Genomic DNA, 27,999 nt, shown 5'->3' with positions numbered 1-27,999 from the left:
ACTTGAACCCGGGAGGCGGAGGTTGCAGTGAGCTGAGATCTCACCATTGCACTCCAGCCTGGACGACAGAGCAAAACTCCATCTTAAAAAAAAAATAATTTATAATACAAAGCCCTTTGCAGCCTTGCTGTATAGCATGGGCATTAAGAGCCAGACTTATTTCTTTTTGAGCTCTAGATCCACATGGGGAATCACTTCATCTCTCCAACCTCAATTTCATTATCTGTGAAATGGGAGATAATATTGAATAATAGCATCTACTGCCAAGAGTTGTTGAGAGGTTTACATGAGATAATGCATATAAAGTGCCTGACCCATAAATATTACCTATTTTCACGGTCATTGCACATTTGTGAGCTAGAAGGCTCGTGATGTGGGGTGGACAATTTTGGCCTAGGAGACTGGAGTTTCTCAGCCAGATAAAATCCACCAAGTCTGAAAAGGGAGGTTGAGACCAAGGAGACCAAGACTTTGGTTCTAAGTACATAAGGTGGTGCTGGTTTTCTGTGGGGTTATTCTATTATTTATGTTGCTACAAACAAGGAAATTGATGTACAATTGTTTTTTTCAAGGTCACTCTTCACTTTAGAAGAATAAAGAAGGAAAATACTGCAGTCATTGGATTTCTGGACTACAGCTTGACTCATTAGTCTTTCTTTTCTCTCCAAACAGAAAGTTAAATTATTGTTCTGAGGTTCTTAAATTCAGAGTGGAGTTTGTGCTTGAACCAAGTATAATATTACTTGATGTGCAATTGGGCAGAATAGTTAGAAGTTTGGATGAAATTTTATCCTCTTCCTGTTTCTTTTTGGCTTTTGTTGCTCTGGATTTTTTTTTCTTTTCTCTTGGACAGGGTCTTGCTCTGTTTCCTAGGCTGGAGTGCAGTAGCATAATCATAGCTCACTGTAACCTTGAACTTCTGGGCTCAGGTGATCCTCCCACTTCAGTGTCCCGCGGATTTATGTTGAGGTTTGTCAATGTTGGATACTATTGTCCTTGTAGCCTGTGATGTGAGGAATAGCCCAGGGGCATTGTATAACTTTGGGAAATGGAGGTGGGGAGATGCTCATTGGATGCCTTTGGAATTCTTGGGACTAACGGATTTAAAATATTACACTGGTGTCACTGTCCTTTGGGTCCAATCTATGAGATTCGTTGATGATCATTGGAAGTCAAGGGGTGGCCAGACAGATGAGCCCGAAAGAGAATCCATCATGGATTGAGCTGTGTTGGGTGGAAGTAAGATCAGACTTGACTCCGCCTGCATTCCTCACAGGCCCTGGACGGCTTGCCTTCTCTGTCCCATTTCTGGATAGCGGAAATGCACTCACTTCTTCATTTATTATTCAGTAATGATGTAATTCATTTGTTCATTTACTTAATATTGAAAGAGGCTGTCCTATGAACCAGGCGCTGTTCTAAGTACTTGGAATGTGGCAGTGAGCAAAGTAGAGGAAAATTCCTGCCCTCGTGGAGCTTCTTAGTGGAAAGAGGCAGACAAAACCCAAAACCAAACAATCAGTAAAATATTAGAAATGGATATGTTCTATAGAGAAAAATCGAGCAGGGGAAGAGATAAGTTTCACTAGGTTGGGCAGGGGGTTGGAGGAGAGTTTGCAATTTTGCATAAGTTGGTCAGGGAAGTCTAGTTTTCACATTGGAGCAAAACCTGGTATAGGCAAGGGAATAGCAAGGGCACGGAGTGAACCTGGGGCATGTGGGAAAAGCAATCCAGGCAGGAAGACTGTGTGGAAGGGAGGAAGGGGCCTGGGGACGGTGGGGACCCTACAAGGCCTGTAAACCATTACAGGTACTGCAGAATCTGGGCAGCTCTGACTAAGGGGGGCAGTTGCTGGGGTGTTGAGCAGAGGAGTGACGTGATGTGTGATTTAGGTTTTAAGTTTTTTTCACTTTGGCTGGCTGTAAAAATAAAGTACTAATGGGCTAGAAAAGGACTTTTGTGTGTGTGCACTCGTGCTAAAGGGACAGTCACATATTTACTGTAATGATATCCCATTGCGTGTAAACAAGAGTGCATTTTGTCATTAAAATGAACCAAGAGTTATCATGAAGCCATGGTCCTTGAGGGAGTTGGACCCCCTGGAAGTTTCACCACATGAGTGATGACGCAGGAGGATTCTGTCATCATCAGTGACAAAGTCATGACCGTTGACTGAAGCAGGGTGAATTACATGGTGTGCGTTGCTATATGTGCAAAGACATATCTTTTGTTTCCTGAATATAATTTTGGCCTAGATTGCTTTAGATGGAACTTGGAAAAATCCTGCAGAAGAATTGAGTCTTGTTTCTCCAAAAATGACTTCAGTTCCTTTCTTTGCTCTCTCTCCTTTCATCCTTCCCATCTCTGCCTTTCAGTGATGCTCAGAGGTCAGGGAATTGCCCTAACAGTCTGTATATTTCTGAGTGGTGGTCATTAATTTTCCTTGGCTTGGCTGAGGAAACATTCCTCTCACCTCTTTTGAGCATCGAGCACCACCTTGGTGTGAATGAGTTTTGACAACGGAACCTTGTTCTTCAGCCAGGGTTGAAGAGGTTGGTGAAATTCCACTTCCTATTAATTTTCTTGTATAATTTGGACACCTAGGAAAACATCTGAAGAAAGTTTTCATTTTGTGAGCTCATAATAAATGCCATAACATGGTGTCTCCAGGCTGTTGGCTTCGGGTGTGACTTTTGTACAGAAGATGTGCAAAGAATGATTACTATAAAGATTAATTAGGAACATGTAATGATTCTGTCTTTTAAACTTTTGAAACATGGAAATGGATTTACACAGATAATAATTCTGAAGTTTTCACATCTCATTTTTATATTTGCCAAACAACCCCACGAGTTTCTTTTCTTGGCAGTGCAAATGTTTGGAGATATATTGTATGTTCTTCAGCACATGTGACTTCATGTTTTTCTTCACATATTGTAGTTGTGCAAGCCCGTGGTTGGAGCCTCACTGGGTAGACTCCCAGCCATCATTTCAGCTTTAATTGGTTGTAAAATATTAGCAGGAAGGCAAAGTTATTTTACACCAAAGTGACTTTTTTGGGAAGTAGCAAATTAAATTTTATGGTAGCAGCTGTTCTGAGCAGAATTTGTCGGAAAGTTGATGAGAAGCGAAAGCTTCCAACAGTTCGATATAAATCCTTAGTTTAAAAAAGATGCAAGCCGCACATAAATGAGGCTATGGAAGTAGAGAAAAATATTTTTGGCCCATATTTTATTTATTTATTTTGTAAATAATTTAAAAGTGAGGCCTTCGTTATTTCATACTTCAGTCTTAGTCTTTCAAAAATAATCGTTGCTCTGATTTTGCAATGGGAGCCTTTATTTAGTTTAGAAGTCAATAATAATAATATGCTAAAAAAGGAATATAACTTAAGTAGAGAACCTCCCTAAGGGGAGAGTTCTGAGTGGAAAAAACACAAACTGTTTTTCCTCTGCTTTTACCCCACAGCAATCAACACAGAAGAATTCTGTGACCAGATGTGTGAGGGATTTTCCCACACATACCAAGCAAGTGATCAGTTCTGCAGTGGACATCAGCTGGGTGTCCTCTAATTCAATTCCAACCCTATCTACCTGGAGATAGCACCAGATCCCACAGGTTGAGGGCTCAGTCCTACAAGACCGCCCCCGTCACCCACTTCCAATGCCAATCGCAAGCTCCAGTTGGCTTTATCTGTGCTTGTGACCAGCGGGCTATTAATCAGGGTTCCCACAACTCTCTCCTTGGGTTCTGTTAATTTGCTAGAGTGGCTCACAGAACTCAGGGAGACCCTTACTTATGTTTACTGGTTTATTAGAAAGACTTACAGGTCGGGCGCGATGGCTCATGCCTATAATCCCAGCACTTTGGGAAGCCAAGACAGGCGGATCACTTGAGGTCTGGAGTTTGAGACAAGCCTGGCCAACATGGTGAAACCCCGTATCTACTAAAAATATAAAAATTATCTTGGTGTGGTGGCAGGCACCTGTAGTCCCAGCTACTCAGGAGGCTGAGGTGAGAGAATCGCTTGAACCCAGGAGGCGGAGGTTGCAGTGAGCTGAGATTGCACCACTGTACTCCAGCTTGGGTGACAGAGACAGACTCTGTCTCAAAAAGAGAAAAAAAGAAAGACTATTGCAAAGGATACTGATGAGGAGGTGCGTAAGGTGAGGAAGGGTTACAGAACTTCCATGCCCTCCCCTGCTGCACCCCCTCCAGGAACAGCTGTCCAGAAGTTCTCACTACCGTGTTCTCTTGGGCCTTTTTGGGACGCTTCACCGGATAGGTGTGATTGAAGCGTGGACACCCATGGAGAAATGTGATTAGACACAGAGGGAATGATCTAATCCTAACAGACGAGTGGGGAAATCCAGCCAGTCCCGTCCTTTCAGGTTCTTCTTGGGCTCTCTGTGCAGGATTCCTTCCTCCTGGGTATGGGGCAGGACCCCTTCTGAAATGGGGGTCTTGTGACCCACAATCAGACAATGGACATCAGAGAATTTCTTTATGGAAAGGTAGGGGAAGGTGAGAGCATATTTTGTTTCTATGGCCTGTCTTGGGGAGAAAAAGGAGCAGACAAAAGGAGGGCAGGGGCCGGGCGTGGTGGCTCACACCTGTAATCCCAGCACTTTGGGAGGCTGAGGCGGGTGCATCACTTGAGGTCAGGAGATTGAGACCATCCTGGCCAACATGGTGAAACCCTGTCTCTACTACAAATACAAAAATCAGCTGGGCGTGGTGGCATGTGCCTGTAGTCTCAGCTACTCGGGAGGCTGAGGCAGGCCAATCGCTTCCACGCAGGAGGTGGAAGTTGCAGTGAGCTGAGATCACGCCACTGCACTCCAGCCCGGCAACAGAGTGAGACTCTGTCTAAAAAACAAAAACAAAAACAAAACAACAACAACAACAAAAAAGGAGGGCAGGATAAAACTCTGCCTGAGAGGTTCTGTTTTCTGAGGCCTAAAGAATCCCAACATTCTACCACAGGGCTGTCTTTCACCTTCATCACCGATGCTATTCCAAAGCTGCTTTGGGAACCACGGACCAAAGTCCACATACTTTAACAGAAGAGATACGTATTGTTTCAGTCACTTAGGAAATAACAAGCATCCTGGGAGTGATGAGCCATGAAGGTGGATGGAAACCAATGTACACGTTTCATAATATCACAGTATACTGGATAAGTCATTTGAGAAGAAGCTGGGACATTTGCACGTGTTATTCCCTTTCTGGAACTTTCTCCCACCACACATCTTTGTCTTGTTGATGACTTTTTGTCCTTTAGGCCTCAACTGTCAACAGGGATGCCTTTTCTGGTCTGGCTAGTGCTCTCTACTGTAAATTCTTCTGGCCTTGTGTAGTTCTTCTTAGCACTCATTTTATATTTATTTGAGTAATTCTTCATCCTGTGAACTCCATAAGATAAAGAAGAGTTCCGTTATTTTTTCTGGACATTATTGTATCATCACTGCCTAAAAACAATGCTTGGCATGGTGATAAGTATCTGTGATTGATAAATATTTGTTTCATGAAGGAACCTGTGAGTGAATTGAATTTGGTTGGCGACAGGAAGGCCAGTACAAAGATTCCAGCCCGCAGCCTCAAGTCCAAATGCTGAAGGGGCCGGGTAGCTAAGGTAAATGGGTGAAGCAGACTGTGAGGAATATGAGTTGCTCTGGGCAACCAGATAGAATGTTCTGGACAGGTGCTCGCTTGGTGGATGTTCTCTTGTTCCTTCCGTGGAGGCGGATTCTTCTTACTCAGGGATGTAGGCTTGAACTGTGGTAAATATCAAAGACTCCCTGGGAAGATAGGACTTATGGAGTAGAGCAGACTGAGGAAACTTACACTACTCTTCATTGAAGTCTTTCTGGAATCCACAGCAATGGTGACTGAAAGAGGAAATCATGAGGTAAAGTTAGCCTGCAGTGGGTTGAGGACTGAGTGGGAAGTGAGAAGGGAAAGCCAGTGAAGGGAGGCTCCTCCTTTGAGAAGTTTGTCTAAAAAAAAAAAAAAAAAAAAAACCACCGGAGGAGAAACAGGGTCAGAGAAGAATTCCAGAAAGATACAAGGGAGGAGAGGGACTTTCTCTGCCGATGAGGACCCCTTCTGAGAAACTGGGCGAAGGTTCCTAGTTTCTGAGGTGAAAATGGCCAACGTACAATGAGACCTTGTTGAGAGGCAGGAGGAGGTCCCAGGCTCAGAGAGGGGAGTGTGTGTGGGGTTGAGGTTTTGCTTTGGGGAAGATGTGCATGGATGTAGTCCTAAACGCATCTCCATTTCTACTTTTTATCACAGATTTTATTAACAGGTGCTGAAGAAATATTATTGGAAAGACGGAGGCAAAGCTTTCCTTGGTTTTTGCTTCTGACTTGAAGAGTCACTAGAAGCCTCAGGCCCTTCAGAAATCTTGAGTGGGAAGAAGCGTTATGGCAGGGAGGACCTTGTGGACCCGTGGAAATCAAGAAGCCATTGATTTTCTGTGCAGAATTCTGCATTGACTAAAACCCTAAGGCCTATCTCCCAGAGCTTCGACAGCTGTTTAGTCAGATAATTGTGTCCGAATTGATTATGAAAATAATAGACCAGCCATAAAGCAGCATAAAATATTATGAAACTATTCCAGAAGTTCAGTAATATCTTTGGGACCTGCTCATAGCCCAAGTTTTGTGAATACTTCTTTTGTTAAAAAAATTTTTTACTTTACCAGCGCATTGCAATTCTTTTCCATCAGTGAATTTCATTCTGCAGACTTTTCAGAGCATCTCATAATCAGTCAACAAATCTATTTCAAATGTGTTTGTTACTAAGCAACGGTTGCTAAGAGCTTCTGTAATTAAGATGAAAGTTCCAAGGTAACAATGCCCAAACACAGCACCATTTTCACCATTTTCTGATAATGCGGGAGTAGGATGGCTAAAAGTGAAAGAAGAATCTACTCTATGGAAAGCATGGCACCTGAAATTTCTGAAGATATTGGCTGTCCTCTAGCTTATATGAGAGAGAGTGTTTGTGCTTTACTAATCAACCAGTCATTTTTTTCTTGTGTGGCTGAAATGTACATTCCAGACTTGAACAGGTAGAGTATGTGTTGGGGGCAGGTTTATACTGCATGGGTGTGCTAAGACAGGGCCACGTGGTGATGTAAATGATGCTGCCTGACACGTGCAGCTATAAGAGGGGTGAACGGAGTACCCTCTGCATGAAATAAACTTCCTTTGCAGTTATCACTGACCTAGATTAAGCAGCGACGCAGGCCTGTTCTGTACTTCGTTTAACAATGCACAGTTTCTTTTTCTTTTGGAGATTTGTAAAGGAAGACTCAGATGAATTTTTCCCTATTCATGGTGCCTGGCTCATAGCGGGCGCTTAACAAATGCTCCTCTTTGCCTTCCCACTCCATTTTGTTCCAGGGGCGAGGAGGGGGTTAGGGTTTCCATGGTGACCTGTTGTTGAATGACCTCCTTTCAGACCTGTTGTTAGATGCCCAATGGGCCCGAGCTGCGGTCCAGAGAGCCGAGCCTCACCTAATGGAGGGCTTTGCTGGTAAAAGAAGATTCAGTCAGTCCAAATCAGCAAGCAATTACTGAGTTACTCTCCAGCTGCCGGAGCCCTTGGCATTTCCCTACAGGGTTTGCCTGCAGGTTAGCCTTGTTGCAGGCAGAATGGATGTCAGCCACCAAAGAGTACTGACCGGTAGATCTGGTTCTGTTTTGGTTCCATACTTTATGTTTGGGATGTTCGGCAGGTCATAACCTCCTTGGATTTTAATTTCCTCATCCTTACAGAGTGCACAATAACAGCCACTTGGCTCATATTGTAGGGTTGGCATAAGAATGAGAGGAGATAGATTATGTAAAGTGCTATGAAAAGGTGTATACATATTCATTTATTCAACAGATATTTACCGAGTGGTTCCTAAGTGTCAGGCACTATTCTAGTTCCATAATACAGTTCATGTCAGAACAAATCAATAGATCTATTTAATCCTTTTTAACGGCATTTTAATATCCTATAGAATAGGTGTTCCATCATTTATTTAACCATTCCCCAATTAATGGACATTTAAATAAATAGTGCTGCATTGAACAACTTTATACATATAACTTTGGCATATGTGAGAATATTTCTGTAGGGGAGTAGTGAAAGAGATTTTGCCAAGCCAGAAGGCTTATATATTTCATATTTTGTTGGCCACTATCAAACACACCAAAGGGCAATAGCAACCTACTGTCCCAGACAACATGTAAGAGAATACCCATCTTTCCCTATCTTGTGAATCGAATCTTTCCAATTTTACCAGTTTGCTGGATGAAAAGTAATATCTAACGGTTGTGTTATTTTTGGTTTCTTGTTCTATCCACTAGCATCTTTTATTTTATTTTTTTGCCATTTTTACTTCTGTGGTTAGCCTTTTTATCTACCCCTTTTTTGTGCTTGGAGAGACATCTTTTTTTTTTTTTTTAAATTTGAAGGGGCTTTTTATATACTTGAACATGTTTAATACTTTTTCATTTCATTTTATATACTTTTTCATTGACAGGAGAGAGCCCATGCTAACCACTATTTTACAGAGGAGATGAGAGACATATGAAGTGAATAGCTAGTTATAGTCACTTGGCCTTATATGATGGGGCTTGGGTTGGAACCTGGATCTTCCTATTCCAATCTGCCTTTTTTTCTTTTTTCATTTTTTGAGACAGAGTCTCACTCTGTCTCCCAGGCTGGAGTGCAGTGACATGATCTCGGCTCACTGCAACCTCCAACTCCCCGGGTTCAAGTGATTCTCATGTCTCAGCCTCTGAAGTAGCTGGGATTACAGGCACGTGCCACCACACCTGGCTTATTTTTGTATTTTTAGTCCAGACAAGGTTTTGCCAGGTTGGCCAGGCTGGTCTTCAACTCCTGACTTTGGGTGATCCACCCACCTCGGCCTCCCAAAGTGCTGGGATTACAGGCGTGAGCCACAGCACCCGGCCCCATTCTGATTTTATTTGAGCAAGAGGGGGTTATCTGGGAGGCTCAACTGGCCAAGGAGGGTGGGTTACCTTGTAGGGCGATTTGGATGGTTGAATGCAGTACCAGGGAAGCCACTGTGTTAAGGAAGGGGAACGGTGCCCAGCACAGGTTTCTTCTAGTACCAGCAGCCATCCAGCCCCATCTGCAGGTGTTACCTAATCCTGGGAAAAAGTGAAGGTAACTGAGGGCCTGAGGGCAATGACTGTGTCTTTGTTCCTTAGGAGGTGGATACAAAGACAAAGGAGGAGTAGAGTGACAGCCCCTTGGCAGTGCCACCTTTCTGCCCTCCAAGGGCACAAACAGTGCTGCAGATGCCTCTCATTACAGAGACCAGAGAACATGACTGTTGTCAATAATCACAAAATACTTGAAGTAAAAATCCTTCTCTCCTTGTTGGAGTTTTCAGTGGTATCTTATTCGAATAATCATCATTTCTTTTTTTCTGATTGAATAATTACCATTCTCCTTTTCTGTGTAAAAGAGTAAACTTGATATAAAGTTTTTCTGGAATGGTCTTATTTTAAGCTTTTTTTTTTCTTTTCTTGTCTTATCCTGATCTGGCTTGTGATGTTTTTTGATGGGGCTAAGTCCTAGAATAGAAAATCTAGATGTATTTGTTTGTTCATAAAGGCTGGAAGCAACCTTCAGAGCTCTCTGGTTCAAGTCACTTATTGAACACGTAGGGAATCTAAGATCTGGGGAAGTGGGGTGGTTTGCCAAGGCACTCAGTTATTCCAGATTGAAGACTAGAATTTGGGGTCCTCTTCAACTGTTTTGGGACTTCTGATTGGGCCATTTTATATCTTTCTGATATTTGTCTATGTTCTCCTTTCTTTTACCTTAGGATTTCTTACCTTGAAAATGAGTCTGGTTGTACTTATTGCATTGAATTGTTGTGCTAAGTAGTTGATAAAGCACTTTTCACGTTCGATTTTTTTTTTTTTTTTGAGATGGAGTTTCACTCTTTTCACCCAGCTGGAGTGCAGTGGTGCTATCTCAGCTCTCTGCAACCTCCATGTCCCGGGTTCAAGCTATTCTCCTGCCTCAGCCTCCCAAGTAGCTGGGATTACAGACACCCACCACCATGCCCAGCTAATTTTTGTATTTTTAGGAGAGACAGGGTTTCGCCATGTTGGCCAGGCTGATCTCAAACCCCTGACTTCAAGTGATCCGCCCACCTTGGCCTCCTAAAGTGCTGGGATTACAGGTGTGAGCCACTGGGCCTGGCTTCATGCTTAAAGTTTAACCTCCCTTTGAACATGTTTATGAAAACTCCTCTTTTTCTACATTCACATTATGCATATAACATGTACTTAGTTGACCCTTGTTGAATTAATAAAAGGATAATTGTTAGGTATTTCTATACTTTAATCACACACACCCACACACACACACACCCCACACACACTTAAGTCTCAAATTCACCACTGTATAACTACCTAAAGATTATATAGTCCGGCCATCCCCAACCTTTTTGGCACCAGGGACAGGTTTTGTGGTTTCCACAGATGTTGGGGGTGGGGGGCAGGAAGATGGTTTCAGGATGAAACTGTCCCACCTCAGATCTTCAGGCATTAGTTAGATTCTCATAAGGAGCACAACTGGGATCCCTCACACGTGCAGTTCATAGCAGGGGCCATGCTCCTGTGAGACTCTAATACCACCACTGATCTCAGAAGGCAGTAGCAGTAATGCTCGCCATACCGTCTGCCGCCCTGGGGATTGGGGGCCCCTGATATAGTCTATCTCCTGTTTTCAGGCATGGAGTATTTGAAATATTAAAAGTAAATCATTTTCCCATGATTTTAAATAGAGAAAAGGATCCCACAATTTCCCTTAGATGCTCATTTGGATTTTTCATAACTGACGCTGTTGGAAAACTTCTTTGTCTTGTTTAGTTTGTTTCACAGGTGGCTGTTGACTCCTGTGCTCGCTTGTTTGCCCAAGTATTCTCTTATACACCCTGAATGGGTAGTTTTGCCATGGACTGAGTGGTAAGGCGATCTGGAATTTCTGGGGTGGTGTCCTGTGGTGCTGTCAGAGTAAGCCAAGCTGGAGTCTGTGTGGCTGCAGTACATAGGTGGCTCAGGCTGTGCTAGTAGACAGGGCTGGTGCAACCCAGGGTGAAGTCATAAATATTTCTAGGCTATTTGGTTGGTCCGTCTGGTCATGGTCTCTGAGAAAGGCTGGCATATTTTAAGTCAGATGTCTGTGTATTAGGAATACCACCAAGAGTGAATGCTTAGGAATAGTGGGTTATATTACCAAGGAGAGTGCTAAGAGAATTGTTGTTCCTACAAGTTTCGCCACTGAATGAGGTCTTTTGTCCTATTACAGAGAGTGATTCAAAACCCTTTAATCCCGGCCAAGCTGGAGTTGATGTTTGGATACCAGGGGCAGGGCCTGTCTTCTACCTAGAAGGATATAGTATTATGTCAAGAGGAAGATTTTCTAGAACAGGAGTTCTGCTGAAGGTGTGGGAGGTGGAGTGGGAGAATAATCCTGGACCTCAGGCACCCTATGGGTAGAACCTTGGGACAGGTATTTGCTGTGAACATCTCACATACTTTGCATCAGAGCTTCATCCAAAGGGATGTTATCAATTTTGGGTTCAAGGTAGAGGAAAGATTAACATACTTCAGATAACACACTCTGAGATTTTCTGACTTTTATTAAGAATGGGAATTTTCCCTTTTTTTCATTTTATTCAATCTCGTTCTAGTCTCTTAGATTTACTTTTTCAGCTTTTAACCATCTTTTTTGTGTTTCTCTGTCAATGGGTGATTTTTGATGTTCAAGGGTGGCATTAAAAAAACAACAACACTTTTACTTTAAATATTAGTTTTTCATTGTTTCAACTTTTATTTTGATGTAATATTAGACAAACAGAAAAGTTGCAAGAATATCATGAAAAATTCTTGTATGCTTTTTTCCAAATTCTCCAAATGGTCATATTTTGATACATTTGTTTTATCCTTTTTCTCTATATGCTATTTTTTTCTCCTGAAACCATTGAGGTAACTGCAGATAAGATGTCTCGTTGCCCCTAAATAATGCACTGTGTATTTCTTAAAAACGAAGGCATTCCCTTACATAAATACCATATAACTTTCAAAACTGGGAAATTAACATTGATACTGTCATATTATCTAATCTACAGACCTCGTTCAGATTTCACTAAATGAAACAATAATGCCATTTTTAGCAAAAGAAAATCCAAGATCATGCAGTTTATTGTTTCATGTCTTTTTGGTGTCTTTAATCTGGGACATTTCTTTCTTTTCTTTCATATAGTGAGATTTTTGAAGAGCATAGAGCAGGTTTTTTTTTTTTTTTTGTCAAATACCTCTTGTTTTATATTTATTTGATGTCTCCTCATGATTAGATTCAGGGTTTCCATTATTGATGGGACCAAAATGGATATTAGCTTTTTTTTTAAAATTTTACTTTAAGTTCTGAGAAACATGTGCAGAACGTGCAGGTTTGTTACATAGGTATACATGCGCCATGGTGGTTTGCTGCACCTATCAACCCGCCATCTAGGTTTTAAGCCATGCATGCGTTAGATATTTGTCCTAATGCTCTCCCTCCCCTTGCCCTCCACTCCCCGACAGGCCCCCATGTGTGATGTTCCCCTCTCTGTGTCCATGTGTTCTCATTGTAATTCATATTAGTTTTAAATGGATATTAGTTTTTAATTAGTATTGATTTATTCAAGTTGAAAACTATATTTTTTCATTGTGTGATTTTATTTTACTGTAAATGTCTTGTTATTCTATATATAAATCTAGAAAATAGAGTATGAAATAAGAACAAATCATTTATGGGTGTTTGCTTTAAATGATGCTTGATAAACTCAGGCTGGACAGACTAAATTCCCATTAATCCATTCAGTTTGTAACTTAATTACATCTTCTTAAACATTTAAAATTGTATTTGTAAATAAATATGTCTAATCTCCTTTTTAATCACTTTAAATGCCTGATAAAGCAAACCTGAAGACCTTAGCAAACACTTTCCTAAGTATTTGAATAATTCTTGCAAATTGAAAATGAAATGTATAAATATGGTAGATTCCTCATTCTTCCAGACATTCTAATATTGTTTGAAAATGCTCATATTTTCACTGCTTACTCAATCACATCTAAAATCAATTCAAATCTGGCTCATTTTCAAAGATATCAGATTCTCAACCATTCCATACACCTTATATATTGTTATTATTTTACATTTATTTTGAGACAGAGTCTCGCTCTGTCAACCACGCTGAAGTGTAGTGGAGCAATCTTGGCTCACTGCAGCCTCCGCCTCCCAGGTTCAAGTGATTCTCGTGCCTCAGTCTCCAGAGTAGCTGGGATTACAGGCGCCTGCAGCCACGCCTGACTAATTTTTGTATTTTTATTTTTTATTTTTTGTAGAGACAGGGTTTCAACATGTTGGCCGGGCTGGTCTCGAACTCCTGGCCTCAAGCGATCTGCCTGCCTCAGCCTCCCAAAGTGCTGGGATTACAGGCGTGAGCCACCAGTGCCTGACCACGTTCCATATACTTTAATCCCTAATGTATAAAGATTATTCTGAGCTTCACACAAAGTTATTAATACTGTGGCTTTCATAGACTTTGGCATTTCTATATTTAATTCCGTACCTTCCCAAGGTTGCCAAGACAAATGTTGCACTGTGGAAAGCAGGTCTATAATGGGAGTTGGGTTGAGGTTACCATGCTAATAGGTGCGACATGTGCTAATACGTGCCTCTTATACAATTGTTTATCTGGCAGAGATTTGGGGTTGAGGAACCATATGTCCACATTCTTTTTGGACTACAGATAAATCCATTTCATCATTACTATGACAACATGAGGCTAAACCTCATATAATTGCTTTGACAACAGATAGTGGTCCACACCCTTCAGATGCGATGGATTTTCAACCTTGGTCTCCTGGGTTGATATCCTTATGTTCTTCTTTCCTCTGATTTGAGTGGACGTAGGGTATCCTCATCCAAATTGCAACCGATTTCCCCTCCTGCTTGATTACATTCTGCATTTCTTTTGCTCTTGGCAGGATTATATCATCATTTTATTCTGTCTGATTGGATTTTACATTTTCTTTCAAAACCTTTGGCCACAACTCCAAAGCTTCATGCTAATGAAAATGCCCTTCTCTAATTTCTTCATGTTACTTTGAATTATAGGCTTTAGAGCTTGACTTAGATTCCCAGAAAAAGTTCCACTAGTGCTATGTAACTTGATTATAAAAATTCCTAGGCCAGCCGTGACTCTCAACATCTGAGAGCTCTGTGTACATATTGTAACTAGAGATGACTGAGCATGTTCTCTTTTGTTGTTGAATTGCTTTCAAACAGATTTGAAGGCTAAATTACAAATGAACAAATACAATCAAAGTAGGAATAGATCACGTATAAGAACATCATGAAGTCATGGATAGTGGCTGTTATTTATTACGATGTGCTATTTACTTTTGGTAATTTAATTTAATTTTGCTTACTTAGAGTGTCTGGAATGATAGTAATCGCTCTCTGTTTTCTTGGCAGATATTCTGTCCCATTAATCTTTTTTTTTAAAAATAGTTTAGTTTGGTGTCATTACTAAAAGTACATGTTTTGGAGTCAGCTGCACTTGAGTTCAAAATGGAGTTTTGCAGTTTTTTAGCTGTGTGACTCTGGGCAAGTTACCAAACCTCTCGGAGCCTCCTGTGGGTACCTTGCAGGGTTGTCATGAGGATTAGGCTGATTTTGGAACACATAACATAGAACCTGGAGTATAGTTTTTTTAAAATAATGTTTATTATTCACACTTCCCATTTTTGTCGTGTTTCTGTCCTCATCCATTGCTTCTGGTCTTCCTCACCTCTCCCGATGACATTTTATTGAACCCTGACCCCTCTTTTTGTTTCTCTAATAGCTGTGCATTGCCTCTATTCATTATATGTTTCTTCTACCTTGTAATCATGGTAGAGGCAAAGTGGACAGTCCATTTAATATAAAGATTTCTTCCCTCTGTCTCCTGGGAGAGCCCCTCAGTTGCACCTTCTGGGCTTCTTTGTGGTGAGCTTGGTGGGAATCCATAAGCCATCATTCCGCTCCACCTCAGAGGCCATTCCTTGGATGCATCTGTTTCCCCTTGATCGTGGAAATTTCCAGTGGAACATGCACACATTTTGCAGTGTTTACGGTGAGTTGGGACAGTGCTGTCCGTTGTCCCAATAATATAAGACTGTTTTGGTTTCTACTGTTTTCGGAAGCCAGATTCATGCTCCCTCCTACCTTGTTCTTTAGGGTTATAGACATCATTACCCTCTAGGTGGAGGACTTGGCAAGGAGGAGTTGACCACTGACCATTGGAAATCTCGATACCCACCATCCGCAGCATGCTGGGCTCCTCTCCATCCACTACCAGTTCCTTCCTTTCTTCCCTTCCATTCTCTTCCCTTCCCTTCCCTTCTCTTTCCTTTCTTTTTTTTTTTTTTCAGGGTCTTGCTCTGTCACCCAGGCTGGAGTGCAGTGGTGTGATCCCAGTCTCCCAGGCTTAAGTGATACTTCTACCTCTGCCTCCCGAGAAGCTGAGATCACAAGCACATACCATAATGCTCAGCTGGTTTAGTTTTATTTTTTTGTAGAGATGGCAGAGGGGTCTCACTATGTTGCCCAGGCTGGTCTCAAACTGCTGGCCTGAAGCAATCCTTCTGCTTCAGCCTCCCAAAGTGCTGGGATTACAGGCATGAGCCACCATGCCTGGCTCACTTCCAGTTTCACTTAGCTTAGGTTGTGCCACCTATCAGAAGTAGCCAAGGAGGTAGTAACCTCAGTGACCAAGACCTTGAGTGGATTTTAAAGACTGAAAACCTAATGGGGCAGCAGTAGCCATAGTGTTCTTAGACACGGAGCAGGAGCAAACTGGAATAATTCTACAGATTTCTACTTGCCCAGGGCAAAACCAGATTGGTCCTGACTGATGTTTTCTCAGTTTTTCAGAGTTATAAATGAACACCAAGGTTATACGAACAGTTAACAATGAAGACTAAGCATGCAAGAATAGCTGTGGCTAACTGAATACAGCAGTTCTTTGGATGGATATTTGTTATATACAGACTCTTATAATGCCAATTACTATTAAGTACCAGATGCCAGATACTTTGAAAAAATATATTTCTTTGGATTTTAACAACCCTTTGAGACAAATATTATAATTATCTCCACTTTTACAAGTAAAAGGTTAAATTCATTGCCCAGAGTCACATGGCCAGTAAGTGATAGAGTCAGGACTAAGACCCATATCTACCTAAGACCAACGACCATGCTTTAATCACTTCCCTGTAGACAAATGGCACAAGGAATTTTCTAACAACTAACTTAGTGGGATTTTTCCTTGCCAAATTAAGAAAATGTTATGCCAGTCAGGGAAGTCACCAGAAAGCACTGATTTAAAGAAGAACCTATCAACTCCAAAAATATTGTCTCTAGATGTCCATTAATTCTACCAATCCATGACTCATTGGGGGCAATAAGCAACTCCTCCATCCAGAGACGAGTAAGAAGCTATGTCAGTCATTTTGCTCTAGATAGGAATTAATTTACCCAGATTGCTTTCCTAACAGCAAACTGCAATGTACTGTGTGAATAAAATATTTGCTGGTTTGGGAAGGAGAAAGTGGAGGTGGTTTTGGAACATGGAGACCCTTTAGAGTAGGGTAGGCTTTGGCGAGCTTTGTCCAGCCGTAGGGTAGAAAGTATAGAGGAAGGCAAAAGGGAACTTGGAAGGCTGAAATAGGACAGGGATACAGAAGGAGAGGTGGGGAAGCTCCAAAGACAAGTTCACCTCTCTCCTGCTTTTGCTGACTCTGAGGATTCTTGTTGGTGGGTGATGAGGATGAGGGTTTGAAATAAGAAGTAAAAAGGGCTGGGCATGGTGGCCCATGCCTGTTATCTCAGCCCTTTGGGAGGCTGAGGTGAGAGGATCGCTTGGACCCAGAAGTTTGAAACTGCAGTGAGCTGTGATGGTGCCACTGCACTCCAGGCTGGGCAAGAGAGTGAGACCCTGTCTTTAAACAACAACAAAAAAGTAGGAAGGAGAGCAGTCCTTGGATTTCAACAGTCACCAGTCGTATTTGGGGCTTTCTTAAAAATGGAGATTTTGGAAATATATTACTAGAGAATTGGATCCAGCAAGTGTGGAGTGGACCGAGGAACTTGGATTGTATCAGTCTCACTAGGTGATCTTAATGCAGATGCCTTGAGGACCAAACTTGTGGAAAGTTTGGGTTAGAGTATCTTCCACTGGGCTGGTAGGCAAGTCTATACCCAACCCAGGATGTGATCCTGTGGCTTCTGTGAGGTTGGGGACTCCCTGGTTGAACAGCTGAAGGTGTTTGAATTGAAGAAGGGCTTCCTCTCTTTGAGAAATGTGCTTAATCAATCCAGGCAAAGCTTTTCAAGTTCCAGAAAGTTCTGCCTCAGGGATAGGCTGCCTTTTTCTTCCTTGCCTCTTAGCTAATTAATTTCTGGCTCCATCTCTCATCTTGGCCGGGTTTGAGGAGGAAGAGCTGGATTTCCAGCTGCACGGAGAGCCAAGAAAAGTAGGGTGACCACTGTAAATAGGACCTTCAGCACTGAGGCTGGGACAGTCCCAGACCCACTGGGATGGTGAGTCCCCTCCCTGTACAGAAGCCCACGTGGTGTAGACCCCTCACCAATTCTACTCAGCTACAAAAAGGCTGTGCCATGATGTCCCAGGCCGGGGGAATCACTCACTGAGTAGATTTGGTGCACCCATAGGAGCTGTTTCTTTTTTCTTTAGCAGAAAAGCGCTTTTCAGTTTAGTTTCTTTGGCTTGTTTCCTGGAGTTGCAGGAGGCTGATTGTTGGCAGCATCACCTGGCCTGAGAAGTAACTCCTCAGTGCTTCCTTTTTGTCAAATATTATGATGTCAAGCATCATTGCCAGATTTTTTTTTTTTTTTTATCTCCACTGAGGCTGTAACTAGGATGTAAGTTCACTGAGACTAGAGAAATTAGATCTTCAAACAGCCCTTTGGAGGATACGGATGGGGAAGTACCACACAAAGGAGTTAAGGGAGGATGGGCTGTCCTGTCAGCATTGGCCCTGTGGCCTCGCCCCACCCAGTGGCTTTACTATTTGCCTAGAGAGATTGTACTATATTCTTACTGAATTCAGTTTGGAAGAGGAAAATGTGTTTTCTTGAATGAGGAATGTCCCCAAGGTTGAGTTCAGGCTGTTTTCCTCTCAGCTTGAGCTCTGGGATGAAATAGGGCCTGTTACACACAAAGCTCTGTTTGAACTAAAATGACTCACAAGAGGTGTCCAGAGGAAATGAAAGGGTGTACTGGAACCTGGACAAACGTTGCCCTCGATGGAGGGTGGAGCGGGTGAATAATCGAGCTGAATAATCCCATGTCTGGTTTTTTAAAAAGGCGTAAAATATTAAGTGTGTGTGATGTGTGTACATAGACCACAAACGGATTTTGAGAGGAATTCATGAGAGAAATTCTGAAAACTGTTTTAAGCACGGCAGCATTGCAGAGTAGCGTACCTTCCAGGGGAAAAGAGAACAATGTTCTTACAGATGAATGAATCCTGATGTTTGTCAGAACTCAGTAATCACCCAAGACATGATTTGATCCCAGAAGGTTTCCCCATCTAATTATATTGCGCATCTGCTAATATTAAAAGTAATTTGCGGCCGGGCGCGGTGGCTCACGCCTGTAATCCCAGCACTTTGGGAGGCCGAGGCGGGCGGATCACGAGGTCAGGAGATCGAGACCATCCTGGCTAACACGGTGAAACCCCGTCTCTACTAAAAATACAAAAAATTAGCCGGGCGTGGTAGCGGGCGCCTGTAGTCCCAGCTACTCGGGAGGCTGAGGCAGGAGAATGGCGTGAACCCGGGAGGCGGAGCTTGCAGTGAGCCGAGATCGCGCCACTGCACTCCAGCCTGGGCGACAGAGCGAGACTCCGTCTCAAAAAAAAAAAAAAAAAAAAAAAAGTAATTTGCAATTGCTAAACATACACTAATTGATGGAATAGTTGTGAGAGTAGGAAGGAAAATGTTCTAGAAGCTTTCTAACTGGATGGACATCACTTTTGAATGGAAACTTGTCCAAATCCGGAAAATTAGGGATCGACCGTGTAAAAGGTAGTCCTTGGAAGAAGACTTAAAGTTGCTTATAATGTGAGTTTACATGATTGAATAGTGTCTTCTAAAATTTAGGAAACATATGCAGAAAATTCTGGAAACAAATGAGACTAAGAGAATTAATCCTGCCCTCTGTCTTTAGCATTACAAAGGGTTTTTAACACTGTTGCTAGATGACCTGGAAACAAAAATACTGTAGAAAATAAGAATACATTGTCTTTATAAAACAGCTTTGAGTCTAGGAGAGTAGGACATGACTTAATTCAACTGTAGTCTTATTTTCTGGTGGGATGGAAAATTTGGCACCTACTTAGATTGTTTTTTTTTTTTTCTTGAGATGGAGTCTCACTCTGTTGCCCAGGCTGGAGTGCAATGGCACGAGCTTGGCTCACCGCAACCTCTGCCTCTTGGGTTCAAGTGATTCTTCTGCCTCAGCTTCCTGAGTAGCTGGGACTACAGGCACGTGACACCATGCTTGGCTAATTTTTATATTTTTAGTAGAGACCAGATTTCACCATGTAGGCAGGCTGACCTCGAACTCCTGACGTCCAGTGATCCACCTACCTCAGCCTCCCAATGTGCTGGGATTACAGGCGTAAGTAAGCCACTGTGCCCAGCCCTTTTAAGAATTTGCCTTTGGTAAATGTGTAGGTCTGTGGAAAACAAAACAGAGATTGACTTATACACAGGACAAAGATGACCATCAGCATCAAGTGGTCCCCAAGCTCCTTAAGGTTCTCGGATTTGAGGCAGCCACCTGGGAGAATCAGAGATGTCATCATGACAGCCACATCACCCAACCAAACCCTACACGGCTATTATTTTGAGACATAGGTTTCCTTGGAAACTATTCCCTTAGGATTGATATGATGGGATCTTTCCTGATAATAACAGCTAATATGTACTGGGTGTTCACAACGTGCCATATGCTGTTCTGAGTGCTTTGCCTTATATTCATTCACATAATCCTTCCAACTCTATGAAGATTCTCTGTTTTCTCTTCTTAGTTTAAGATGGGGAGGATCTGATACACAGAAAAGAGAATAACTTGACTCAAAGGCACACAGCCTGTAGAATTAAGATGGAATCTGGCTTTGGGACTTGCTCTTCATCAACCCCTTATGGACTGCCCCACACTGATTGGGGAATCATAGAGAAATTGTAACAGGTCACATTTCACCCACAGTAAGGAGCCCCCACCGCTAAGCCTGGCCTCCCAAGACACAGTACATTTTCCCTTTCATGATTTAACCAGTAATTTCATTAGGTTAAAAACATCATCTCCTTTTCTTACCTTGAAGCCATGACTTCTACTGAGGTAAATGGTGTGAGGGCTGCAGCTTCAAGAATCAAACTGAAAGTGTCACAAAAAGAAAGCTGGTAAAAGAGTAAAATTGGACTCCCACCTCACACACATAGAAAATTAACTCAAAATGGACTAAGGACTTAAATGTGAAAGCTAAAATTATAACACTCTAAGAAGAAAACGGAGTAAATGTTTGTGACTTTGGATTAGGCAGTGGTTTTATATATAATGCCAAAAAACACATGCAATAAAAGAAAATACAAATTAGACTTCATCAACATTTAAAAACACCTGTCCTTCAAGGACACTCTCAAGAAAGTGTAAAGACTACCCATAGAATGTAAGAAAATATTAGCAGATCATTCTTCTGATAAAGAACTAGTACCCAGAATCTATAAAGAATGGTTACAACTCAGTTATTAAAAGACAAGTAACCCAATTAAAAATAGGCAACAGATTTGAATAGACATTTCTCCCAAGAAGATTCACGGTCAATAAACACATGAAAGAAGGCCTGGTATCATCACTCTTCAGGGAAATACAAATCAAAACCACAATGAGACACTTCATACCTCCTAGAATGGACATAGTGAAAAAGGTGGACAATAACAAATGTTGGTGAGAATGTGGACAAAATGGAACCCTCACACATCGCAGGTGGGAATGTAAAATGGTGCAGCTACTTTAGAAAATAGCCTAGCATTTCCTCAAAATTTAAACAAAGAATTACCATATGATCCAGTAATTCTACTTCTTGGTATATATCCAAGGGAATTGAAAACATACGTCCATACAAAACCTTGTACATGAATGTTCACAGAAGCATTATGCATAACAGCTAAAAAGTGGAAACAACCCAAATGTCCACTAATTGACGAGTAGATAAACAAAGTATGGTACATCTATACAATGGAACACCATTCACCCCTTAAAAGGAGTGAAGCACTGATCATGCTGTTAATATAACATGATGAATCCTGAAAACATTGAGCTAGATAAATCAGACACTAAAGGCCACATATGATATGATTCCATTTATATGAAATGTGCAGGACAGGCAAATCCATAGAAACAGAAAGTAGATTAGCAGTTACCAGAGGTTCTTGGAGAATAGGGATAATGGGGAGTGATTGCTAATGAGTACTGAGTTTCTTTTTGGGGTGATGAAAATGCTCTAGATTTATATAATGGTTATTATTGCATAACTTTGAGAATATACTAAAACTGACTGAATTATACATTTTAAAAAGATAAATTTTATGGTATTATGATTACATGTCAATGTAAATATATGCATACATATACAAAAATAAAAAAGAAAGCTGTATCTGCCTTTTTGCAGAAAGTAGGAAGCAAAGTTAGCATTGACCATTCAAAAAATACAACAGCAGGAAACTTTTACCAATTTCACTTTGGGCACCCAAGGGCACTGGGACCCAGCTCCTTGCCAAATGAACCTTTCATTTTCTTATTTTTTTCTTCTCCTTATTCCTTTTCCCAAACTTTGTGGTTGGAGGAAATAACTAGTTCAGTGGGGAGAAAAAAGATGCTGCTTCTGTTTCAATCTTGAAGCAGTGTTCTATGTCATGACCTGTCATACACACCAGAGGTTCTACATGGATTCGAAAACAATAACATATGGAAATGTTGTCTCTTTCCACATTGCTTTTATTGGTTTTCTGCAGTCCTGTGCTTTTCTCCAGCTGGGTTGTTTTTTGCTTTGATTTTGTTACTTCTGTTTGTTTATTTATTTATTTGTACAGAGAAAATTATCACAGTGAGCAGAGTACAGGCCCACTGAGACTCAGCTGTGGAGGATACAGTATGGTCTATTTCGGTCTGGTTTTGGCATTAGGGCAATGAGGGTGTCGTAAGAATGAGTTAGGAAGTATTCCCTCTGCTTTTATTCTCTGAAAGAGATTGTAGAGAATTGGTATAATTTCTTCCTTAAATGTCTGGTAGACTTCACCAGTGAACTAATCTAGGCCTTGTGCTTTCTGTTTTCAAAGATTGTTAATGATTGATCCAATTTCTTGAACAGATATGGGCTTCTTCAGATTGTCTGTTCCCTCTTGTGTGAGTTTTGGCAGATTGTGTCTTGCAAAGAACCAGTCTATTTCATCTTGGTTAATAAATGTGTGAGCATAGGGTTGTTTGTAGTATTCTTTTATTATCCTTTTAATATCTATGGCATCTGTAATGATGGCCCCTCTTTCATTTATGATATTAGTAATCTGTGTCTGCTCTCTTTTTTTCTTAACCTGGCTAGAGGCTTATTGATTTTATTATCTTTTCAAAGGACCAGTTTTCGGTTTCATTGACATTTTTTTCTGTATGGAGTCCCTGCTTTTCAATTTTATTGTTTTCTGCTCTAATTTTTATTATTTCTTTTTTTCTGCTTACTTTGTATTTAATTGGCTCTTCTTTTCCCAGTTTCTTAAAGTGGAAAGTTAGATTATTAATTTTCAATCTTTTTTCTTTTATAATACGTGCATTCAATGTTATAACTTTCCTTCAGATCACTGATTTCGTGGCATCCCACAATTTTTGACAAGTTGTATTTTCATTTTCATTCAGTTCAAAATATTTTATAATTTATCTTAAGATTTATTCTTTGAACCATGTGTTATTTAGAAGTGTGTTATTTAATTCTCCATATATTTCAGGATTTTCCTATCTTTTTGTTATTGACTTCTAGTTTAATTTCATTGTGATCTGAGAGAAGACATTGTATGATTTCTATTATTTTAAATTTGTTAAGGTGTATTTAATGTGGTCTGTCTTGGTGAATGTCTCATGTGGGTTTGAAAAGAGTGTGTATTCTGCTGTTGTTGGGTAAAGTAGTCTATACATGTCAATGATATGGTGTTGATTGATGCTGATGTTGAATTCAACTATGTCCTTGCTGATTTTCTGCCTGCTGGATCTGTCTGGTACTGATAGAGGGGTGTTGAAATTTCCAGCTGTAAGAGTAAACTCATCTGTTTCTGCTTGCAGTTTTATCAGTTTTTGCTTTGTGTAATTTGATGCTCTGTCGTTAGGTGCATACATGTTAAAGACTGTTATATCATCTTGGAGAATTGACCCCTTTATTATTATGTAATGGCTTTCTTTGTCCCAGATGACTTTCCCTGTTTTGAAGTCTACCCTGTTTTGAAATTAACATAGCGTCTCGGGCTTTCTTTTGGTTAGTGTTATCATGATATCTTTTTCTCCATTCATTTACTTTAAATGTATATACGACTTTGTATTTAAAATGGGTTTCTTGTAGACAAAATATGGTTAGGTCATATTTTTTTGATCCATTCTGAAAATTTCTGTCTTTCAGTTGGTGCATTTAGATCACTGATGTTCAAAGTGATTATTGATTTAATTGGGTTAATATCTGCCGTATTTTTTACTATTTTAAATTTTTTGCCCTTGTTCTTTCATTTCTCTGTCTTATACTGTTTCTAATTTTTATGGTTTTAATTGTGCATTTTATATGATTTTATTTTCTCTCCTTTCTTAGCATATCCATTACACTGCTTTTTAAAGTATTTTTTTTTAGTGGTTGCCCTGAGGTTTGCAATATACAGGTAATCCAAATCCTCTTTCAAATAGCACTATGCTACTTCATGGGTATATGAGTACCTTATAATAAAATAATTCTAATTCTTCTAATTCCTCCCTCTCATTCCTTTTTGTCATCCATTTCACTTATACAAAAGCATATATGAGTGTGTCTGTACATAGATATTTATATACACATATATACATACATAAAATATCTCTATATAAGCATATATAATTGAATACATTGTTTCTATTATTATTTTGAACAAAATTCTGTAAGGTCAATTAAGAATAAGAAGCCAGGCATAGTGGCACATGCCTGTATTCCTAGCCACTCAAAAGGCTAAGGTGGGAGGATGGCTTGAGCCCAGGAGTTTGAGGTCAGAGCCTGGGCAATATTTTATTTTTTATTAAAAAATAAAATACAATAAAATAAAAAAGTTAAAAAAATTTTTAATTTTACCTCTTACGCCTTTTTAAAAAATGTCCTTTCTTTCTTATGTAGATCCAAGTTCCTGACCTTCATCATTTTCTTTCTTTAAAGAGCTTCTTTTAACATTTCTTGCAAGGCAGGTGTATTGGCAACAAATTCCTTTAATTTTTGTTTGTCTGAGAAAGTTGCTATTTCTCCTTCACTTGTGAAGGATAATTTAGCAGGGTACAGAATTCTAGAGTGGTGGCTTCCAAACTGCTTACATGTGGAACCACACACTGAAAGTTGTGCACCTGTCATTGTTTCTGAAACTTTGTTGTTTCTAGTTTATATGCATGTGGCTTATATGATATTCAGCTCTTACTTAGCCCACTGACAGCCTTAAACCCTGTATGTCCTTCTTTCATGCTGTTCATTGAAGATGGAGATTCAAGTGGGAGTTTGAGGACCATCTTTTCTGTTTTTTTTCAATGTTATATTTTTATGCTTTGAGTACATTTTCACTTTTGTCACACTTTTAAAAAATGTGTTTTGACAATTATGGGATAAGTTGAGAGTTGAGATTTGGAAATGTGTTGATGATGTTCTCTTGTTCATCTTCCTTTTTTTGCTTTTGTTCTCTCGCCCTTTCCATTCTGAACTTTCTTTTCTAGACACCCATTTCTTTTATATCTTTAATAATTAAGGATCCTTACTGTGGATTTTTCAGCTCTGTATGTTTACAGATTCTTAGTTGTCCTGTGTGTTATCTCTTTAGATTAAATTTAATCTGATACAGTAATCAAGGTTATGTGGCTCAGTGTGTCATTCCTTCCATATCACACGTGTAAAGTGTACATGAGTATTTGAAATGCTCTTGGGGGTGTGTGTGTGACATTTTTGGTCTGGGGAGCCTCTTCTCCTTTTTTACATTTAGGTTAACTCACCCAGTGCAGAAAACCTCACTGTAATTACTGTAATCTATAAGATTATTATGTAATCTTGTTTATTTGTTTTTGTTGTTTCAAGAGGAAGAAAATGTCTATGGTCTTCAAACATACATGTCTTACTAATGGAGGGAAGAGAGAAAACAAGTGATGGTTGGTGTTGCTCTTTTTTAAGAATTAAAAAAATTTACTGTTTGTGTTTCCTTTGAATTTGGTTATAATGAAATGAATGTGTGCTGGGTACCATAAGAGCAGATTCTAGTCCCAACCGAGTCATTAACTTCCTTTTTACAAAAATATAGATGCCAAAATATTTTAGTATGCATTCCTAACAAATAAGTACCTAGTTGTATGTATAAATACCTACAACATCAATATTGCAAAACATTAATAATAATTACTTAATTCCTTTTAACCCAGTTCATGTTCACATTTTATTGGTTATCTCTTTCAATTGCAAATTGCAAAGTCTTTTGTTTTGTTTTGTTTTAGTAGTTGCTCAAGTTAAGAGCCAAATTAAGTACATTTATTCAATTGGCAGCTTTGTCTCTTAAATATTTTTAAATTTATAATAGTCCCCTTCCACTCCTTTCCCCCTTTTAATTCCCTTTATTTGTTGCAGAAATCAGGTTTTTGCCTTATAGCATGTCCCACATTCTGGATTGGGCTGATTGCTTCCTTCCAGTATCATTTAATTTGTGCCTTTATCCCCATGTTTCATATAAACTCATAGATCAACAGGCCTGATAATATTCTGGCTCAAATTTTCTTTTCTTTTTTTTTCTAGGCAAGATTGCTGTATAGTTGGTGCTATGTACTTTCTAGTATATCTCATTGGGAGAGACATAGTATCTGTTTGTCCCAACTTCAGTGAGTTAAGATTGGTCAGAAGATTTAGCTGTATACCTGGTCCACCATTTATAAGGTTCCTCATCAACCATACATTACCTTAAGTAATGGTTTTTGCAATGGACTTCTCTAGAAGTCACAAACTGGAAATTTTTTAATTCCATCATTCTTTCTGCATTTATTAGTTGGAATTCTTTAGTAGGGATCAATTTTTCATCATTACATATTTGATATCTTGAAATATAGTTTGAAAAGAAAAAGCAAGATCCATTTGTCATTATTTTCTGTTATTGATCCATTTTCTGAATAATGAATTGGGGTCCTGGCAGCCTCCCTCAGTGGGGATCAGGAAATTGTTCTCTACTTTTTTTGGGAAGAGGGAAAGGAGTGGGAGGAACATCTTATCAACTCATTATAAAACCATGGATGCATTTGAGTGTATTGAATCAGTTGCAGTAATTCCTATTGATATTCATATTGTCCCATCTTTGGCCAGTGGAGATTTTTTTTTCTTTTTTTGATACAGGGTCTCCCTCTGTCACCCAGGCTGGAGTGTAGTGGAACGATCTCTGCTCACTGGAACTTCCCCGCCCTGGGTTCAAGCGATTCTCCTGCCTTAGCCTCCTGAGTAGCTGGGATTACAGGTGTGCACCACCATACCTGGCTAATTTTCTTTTGTTTTTAGTGGAGACAGGGTTTCAGCATGTTGGTCAGGGTGGTCTCAAAGTCCTGACCCTCGTGATCCACCCGCCTCGGCCTCCCAAAGTGCTGGGATTACAGTCATGAGCCACCGCACCTGGCCCAGTGGAGGCTTCTTCTAATTGGCTTGTGTGTCTCTTTGACACTCTTAATCTGAGCCATTAACTTTTGGGCAGCAGTTTCCTCCTCTTTAAATAATTGGGTTAGTTGGTCTTTATGATTCCTTTTAGTTGTAGCTTCCCTTCCAGAAAAAAAGATGGTGTATGCTAATATTCTACGACTAAATCTCTTATGCTGAAAATCTACTATTTTTGTTTTTTCCCTCTTTAGAGTCCACACACTGGGTGAACTAATGCATTTGAAAATATAGAATGCTTTTGTTTCTCTCTCTCTCTCTGATCTTTTAGCTCCTAGTTATGTGACACTGGCTTGAGAGGGGTCCACACTCTAATCTCAGTATCTAGGTAAGAAACCAAACAAAGCAAACAATATAAACATTTCTATACTTAAGGCTGTAATGAGGCTTACAAAAGAAGTCCCTGATTTTGAAGATGGATTGGTTTTGAAACATAACCAGCAATGTAGTTGTTATTATTCCAAATGTGGTATTTTTTTTTTCCTTTCTATGGGGGGTACCAGGCTTGAGGAACGGACAGCTGCACTTCATCCCATAGGCCTGGTAAGGCAGAACGGAGAGCCGAGAAGGGCCTGAGGCCTCCCAGGAAGCTGGCTGGGGAGACCAGAAGGCTGCAAAGCTGGCCAACGCTTGCCAGGTGGCTGTGGAGAGTCAGCTTCAGTCTCTACAAGCCGCCCATCCAGGCAGCTCCTGAACCAGATCCAGGCAACTGGGCCAAGTCCGCAAGGCTGTCTCTGGGACCAGAAGGTATAACCAAAGGGAAGCATGGATTTAAATTCCAGGGCATAAAAGAAAAGTTCAACGTATCTAAGAAGGTGCTGAAAATGACTTTTTTGTAAATGTCTGAAGGACACTGTCTTATACCAAACCATATACAATAAAATTTTAAATGAGCCTGAGTTCTGT

General features: G+C 40.4%; 2 protein-coding genes across 5 annotated transcripts in view; both read left to right on the top strand.

The window, feature by feature from the left end:
- Positions 1-27,999, top strand: part of NEBL (nebulette) — a 395,768-nt gene that overhangs the window by 21,174 nt on the left and 346,595 nt on the right. The window lies entirely within an intron of this gene.
- On the top strand, positions 175-27,932 carry LOC100967595 (uncharacterized). Its single transcript, XM_003806694.5, has 2 exons — positions 175-7,079; positions 27,632-27,932. The coding sequence occupies exons 1-2, from the start codon at positions 6,913-6,915 to the stop codon at positions 27,930-27,932; spliced, it is 468 nt and encodes a 155-aa protein (XP_003806742.2). The 5' UTR covers positions 175-6,912.

The sequence above is a fragment of the Pan paniscus genome, chromosome 8, assembly GCF_029289425.2.
Source record: "Pan paniscus chromosome 8, NHGRI_mPanPan1-v2.0_pri, whole genome shotgun sequence".
Taxonomy (NCBI): Eukaryota; Metazoa; Chordata; class Mammalia; order Primates; family Hominidae; genus Pan; species Pan paniscus.
Note: the sequence above shows the minus strand (reverse complement) of the source record. Positions and strands in the feature narration are given on the sequence as shown.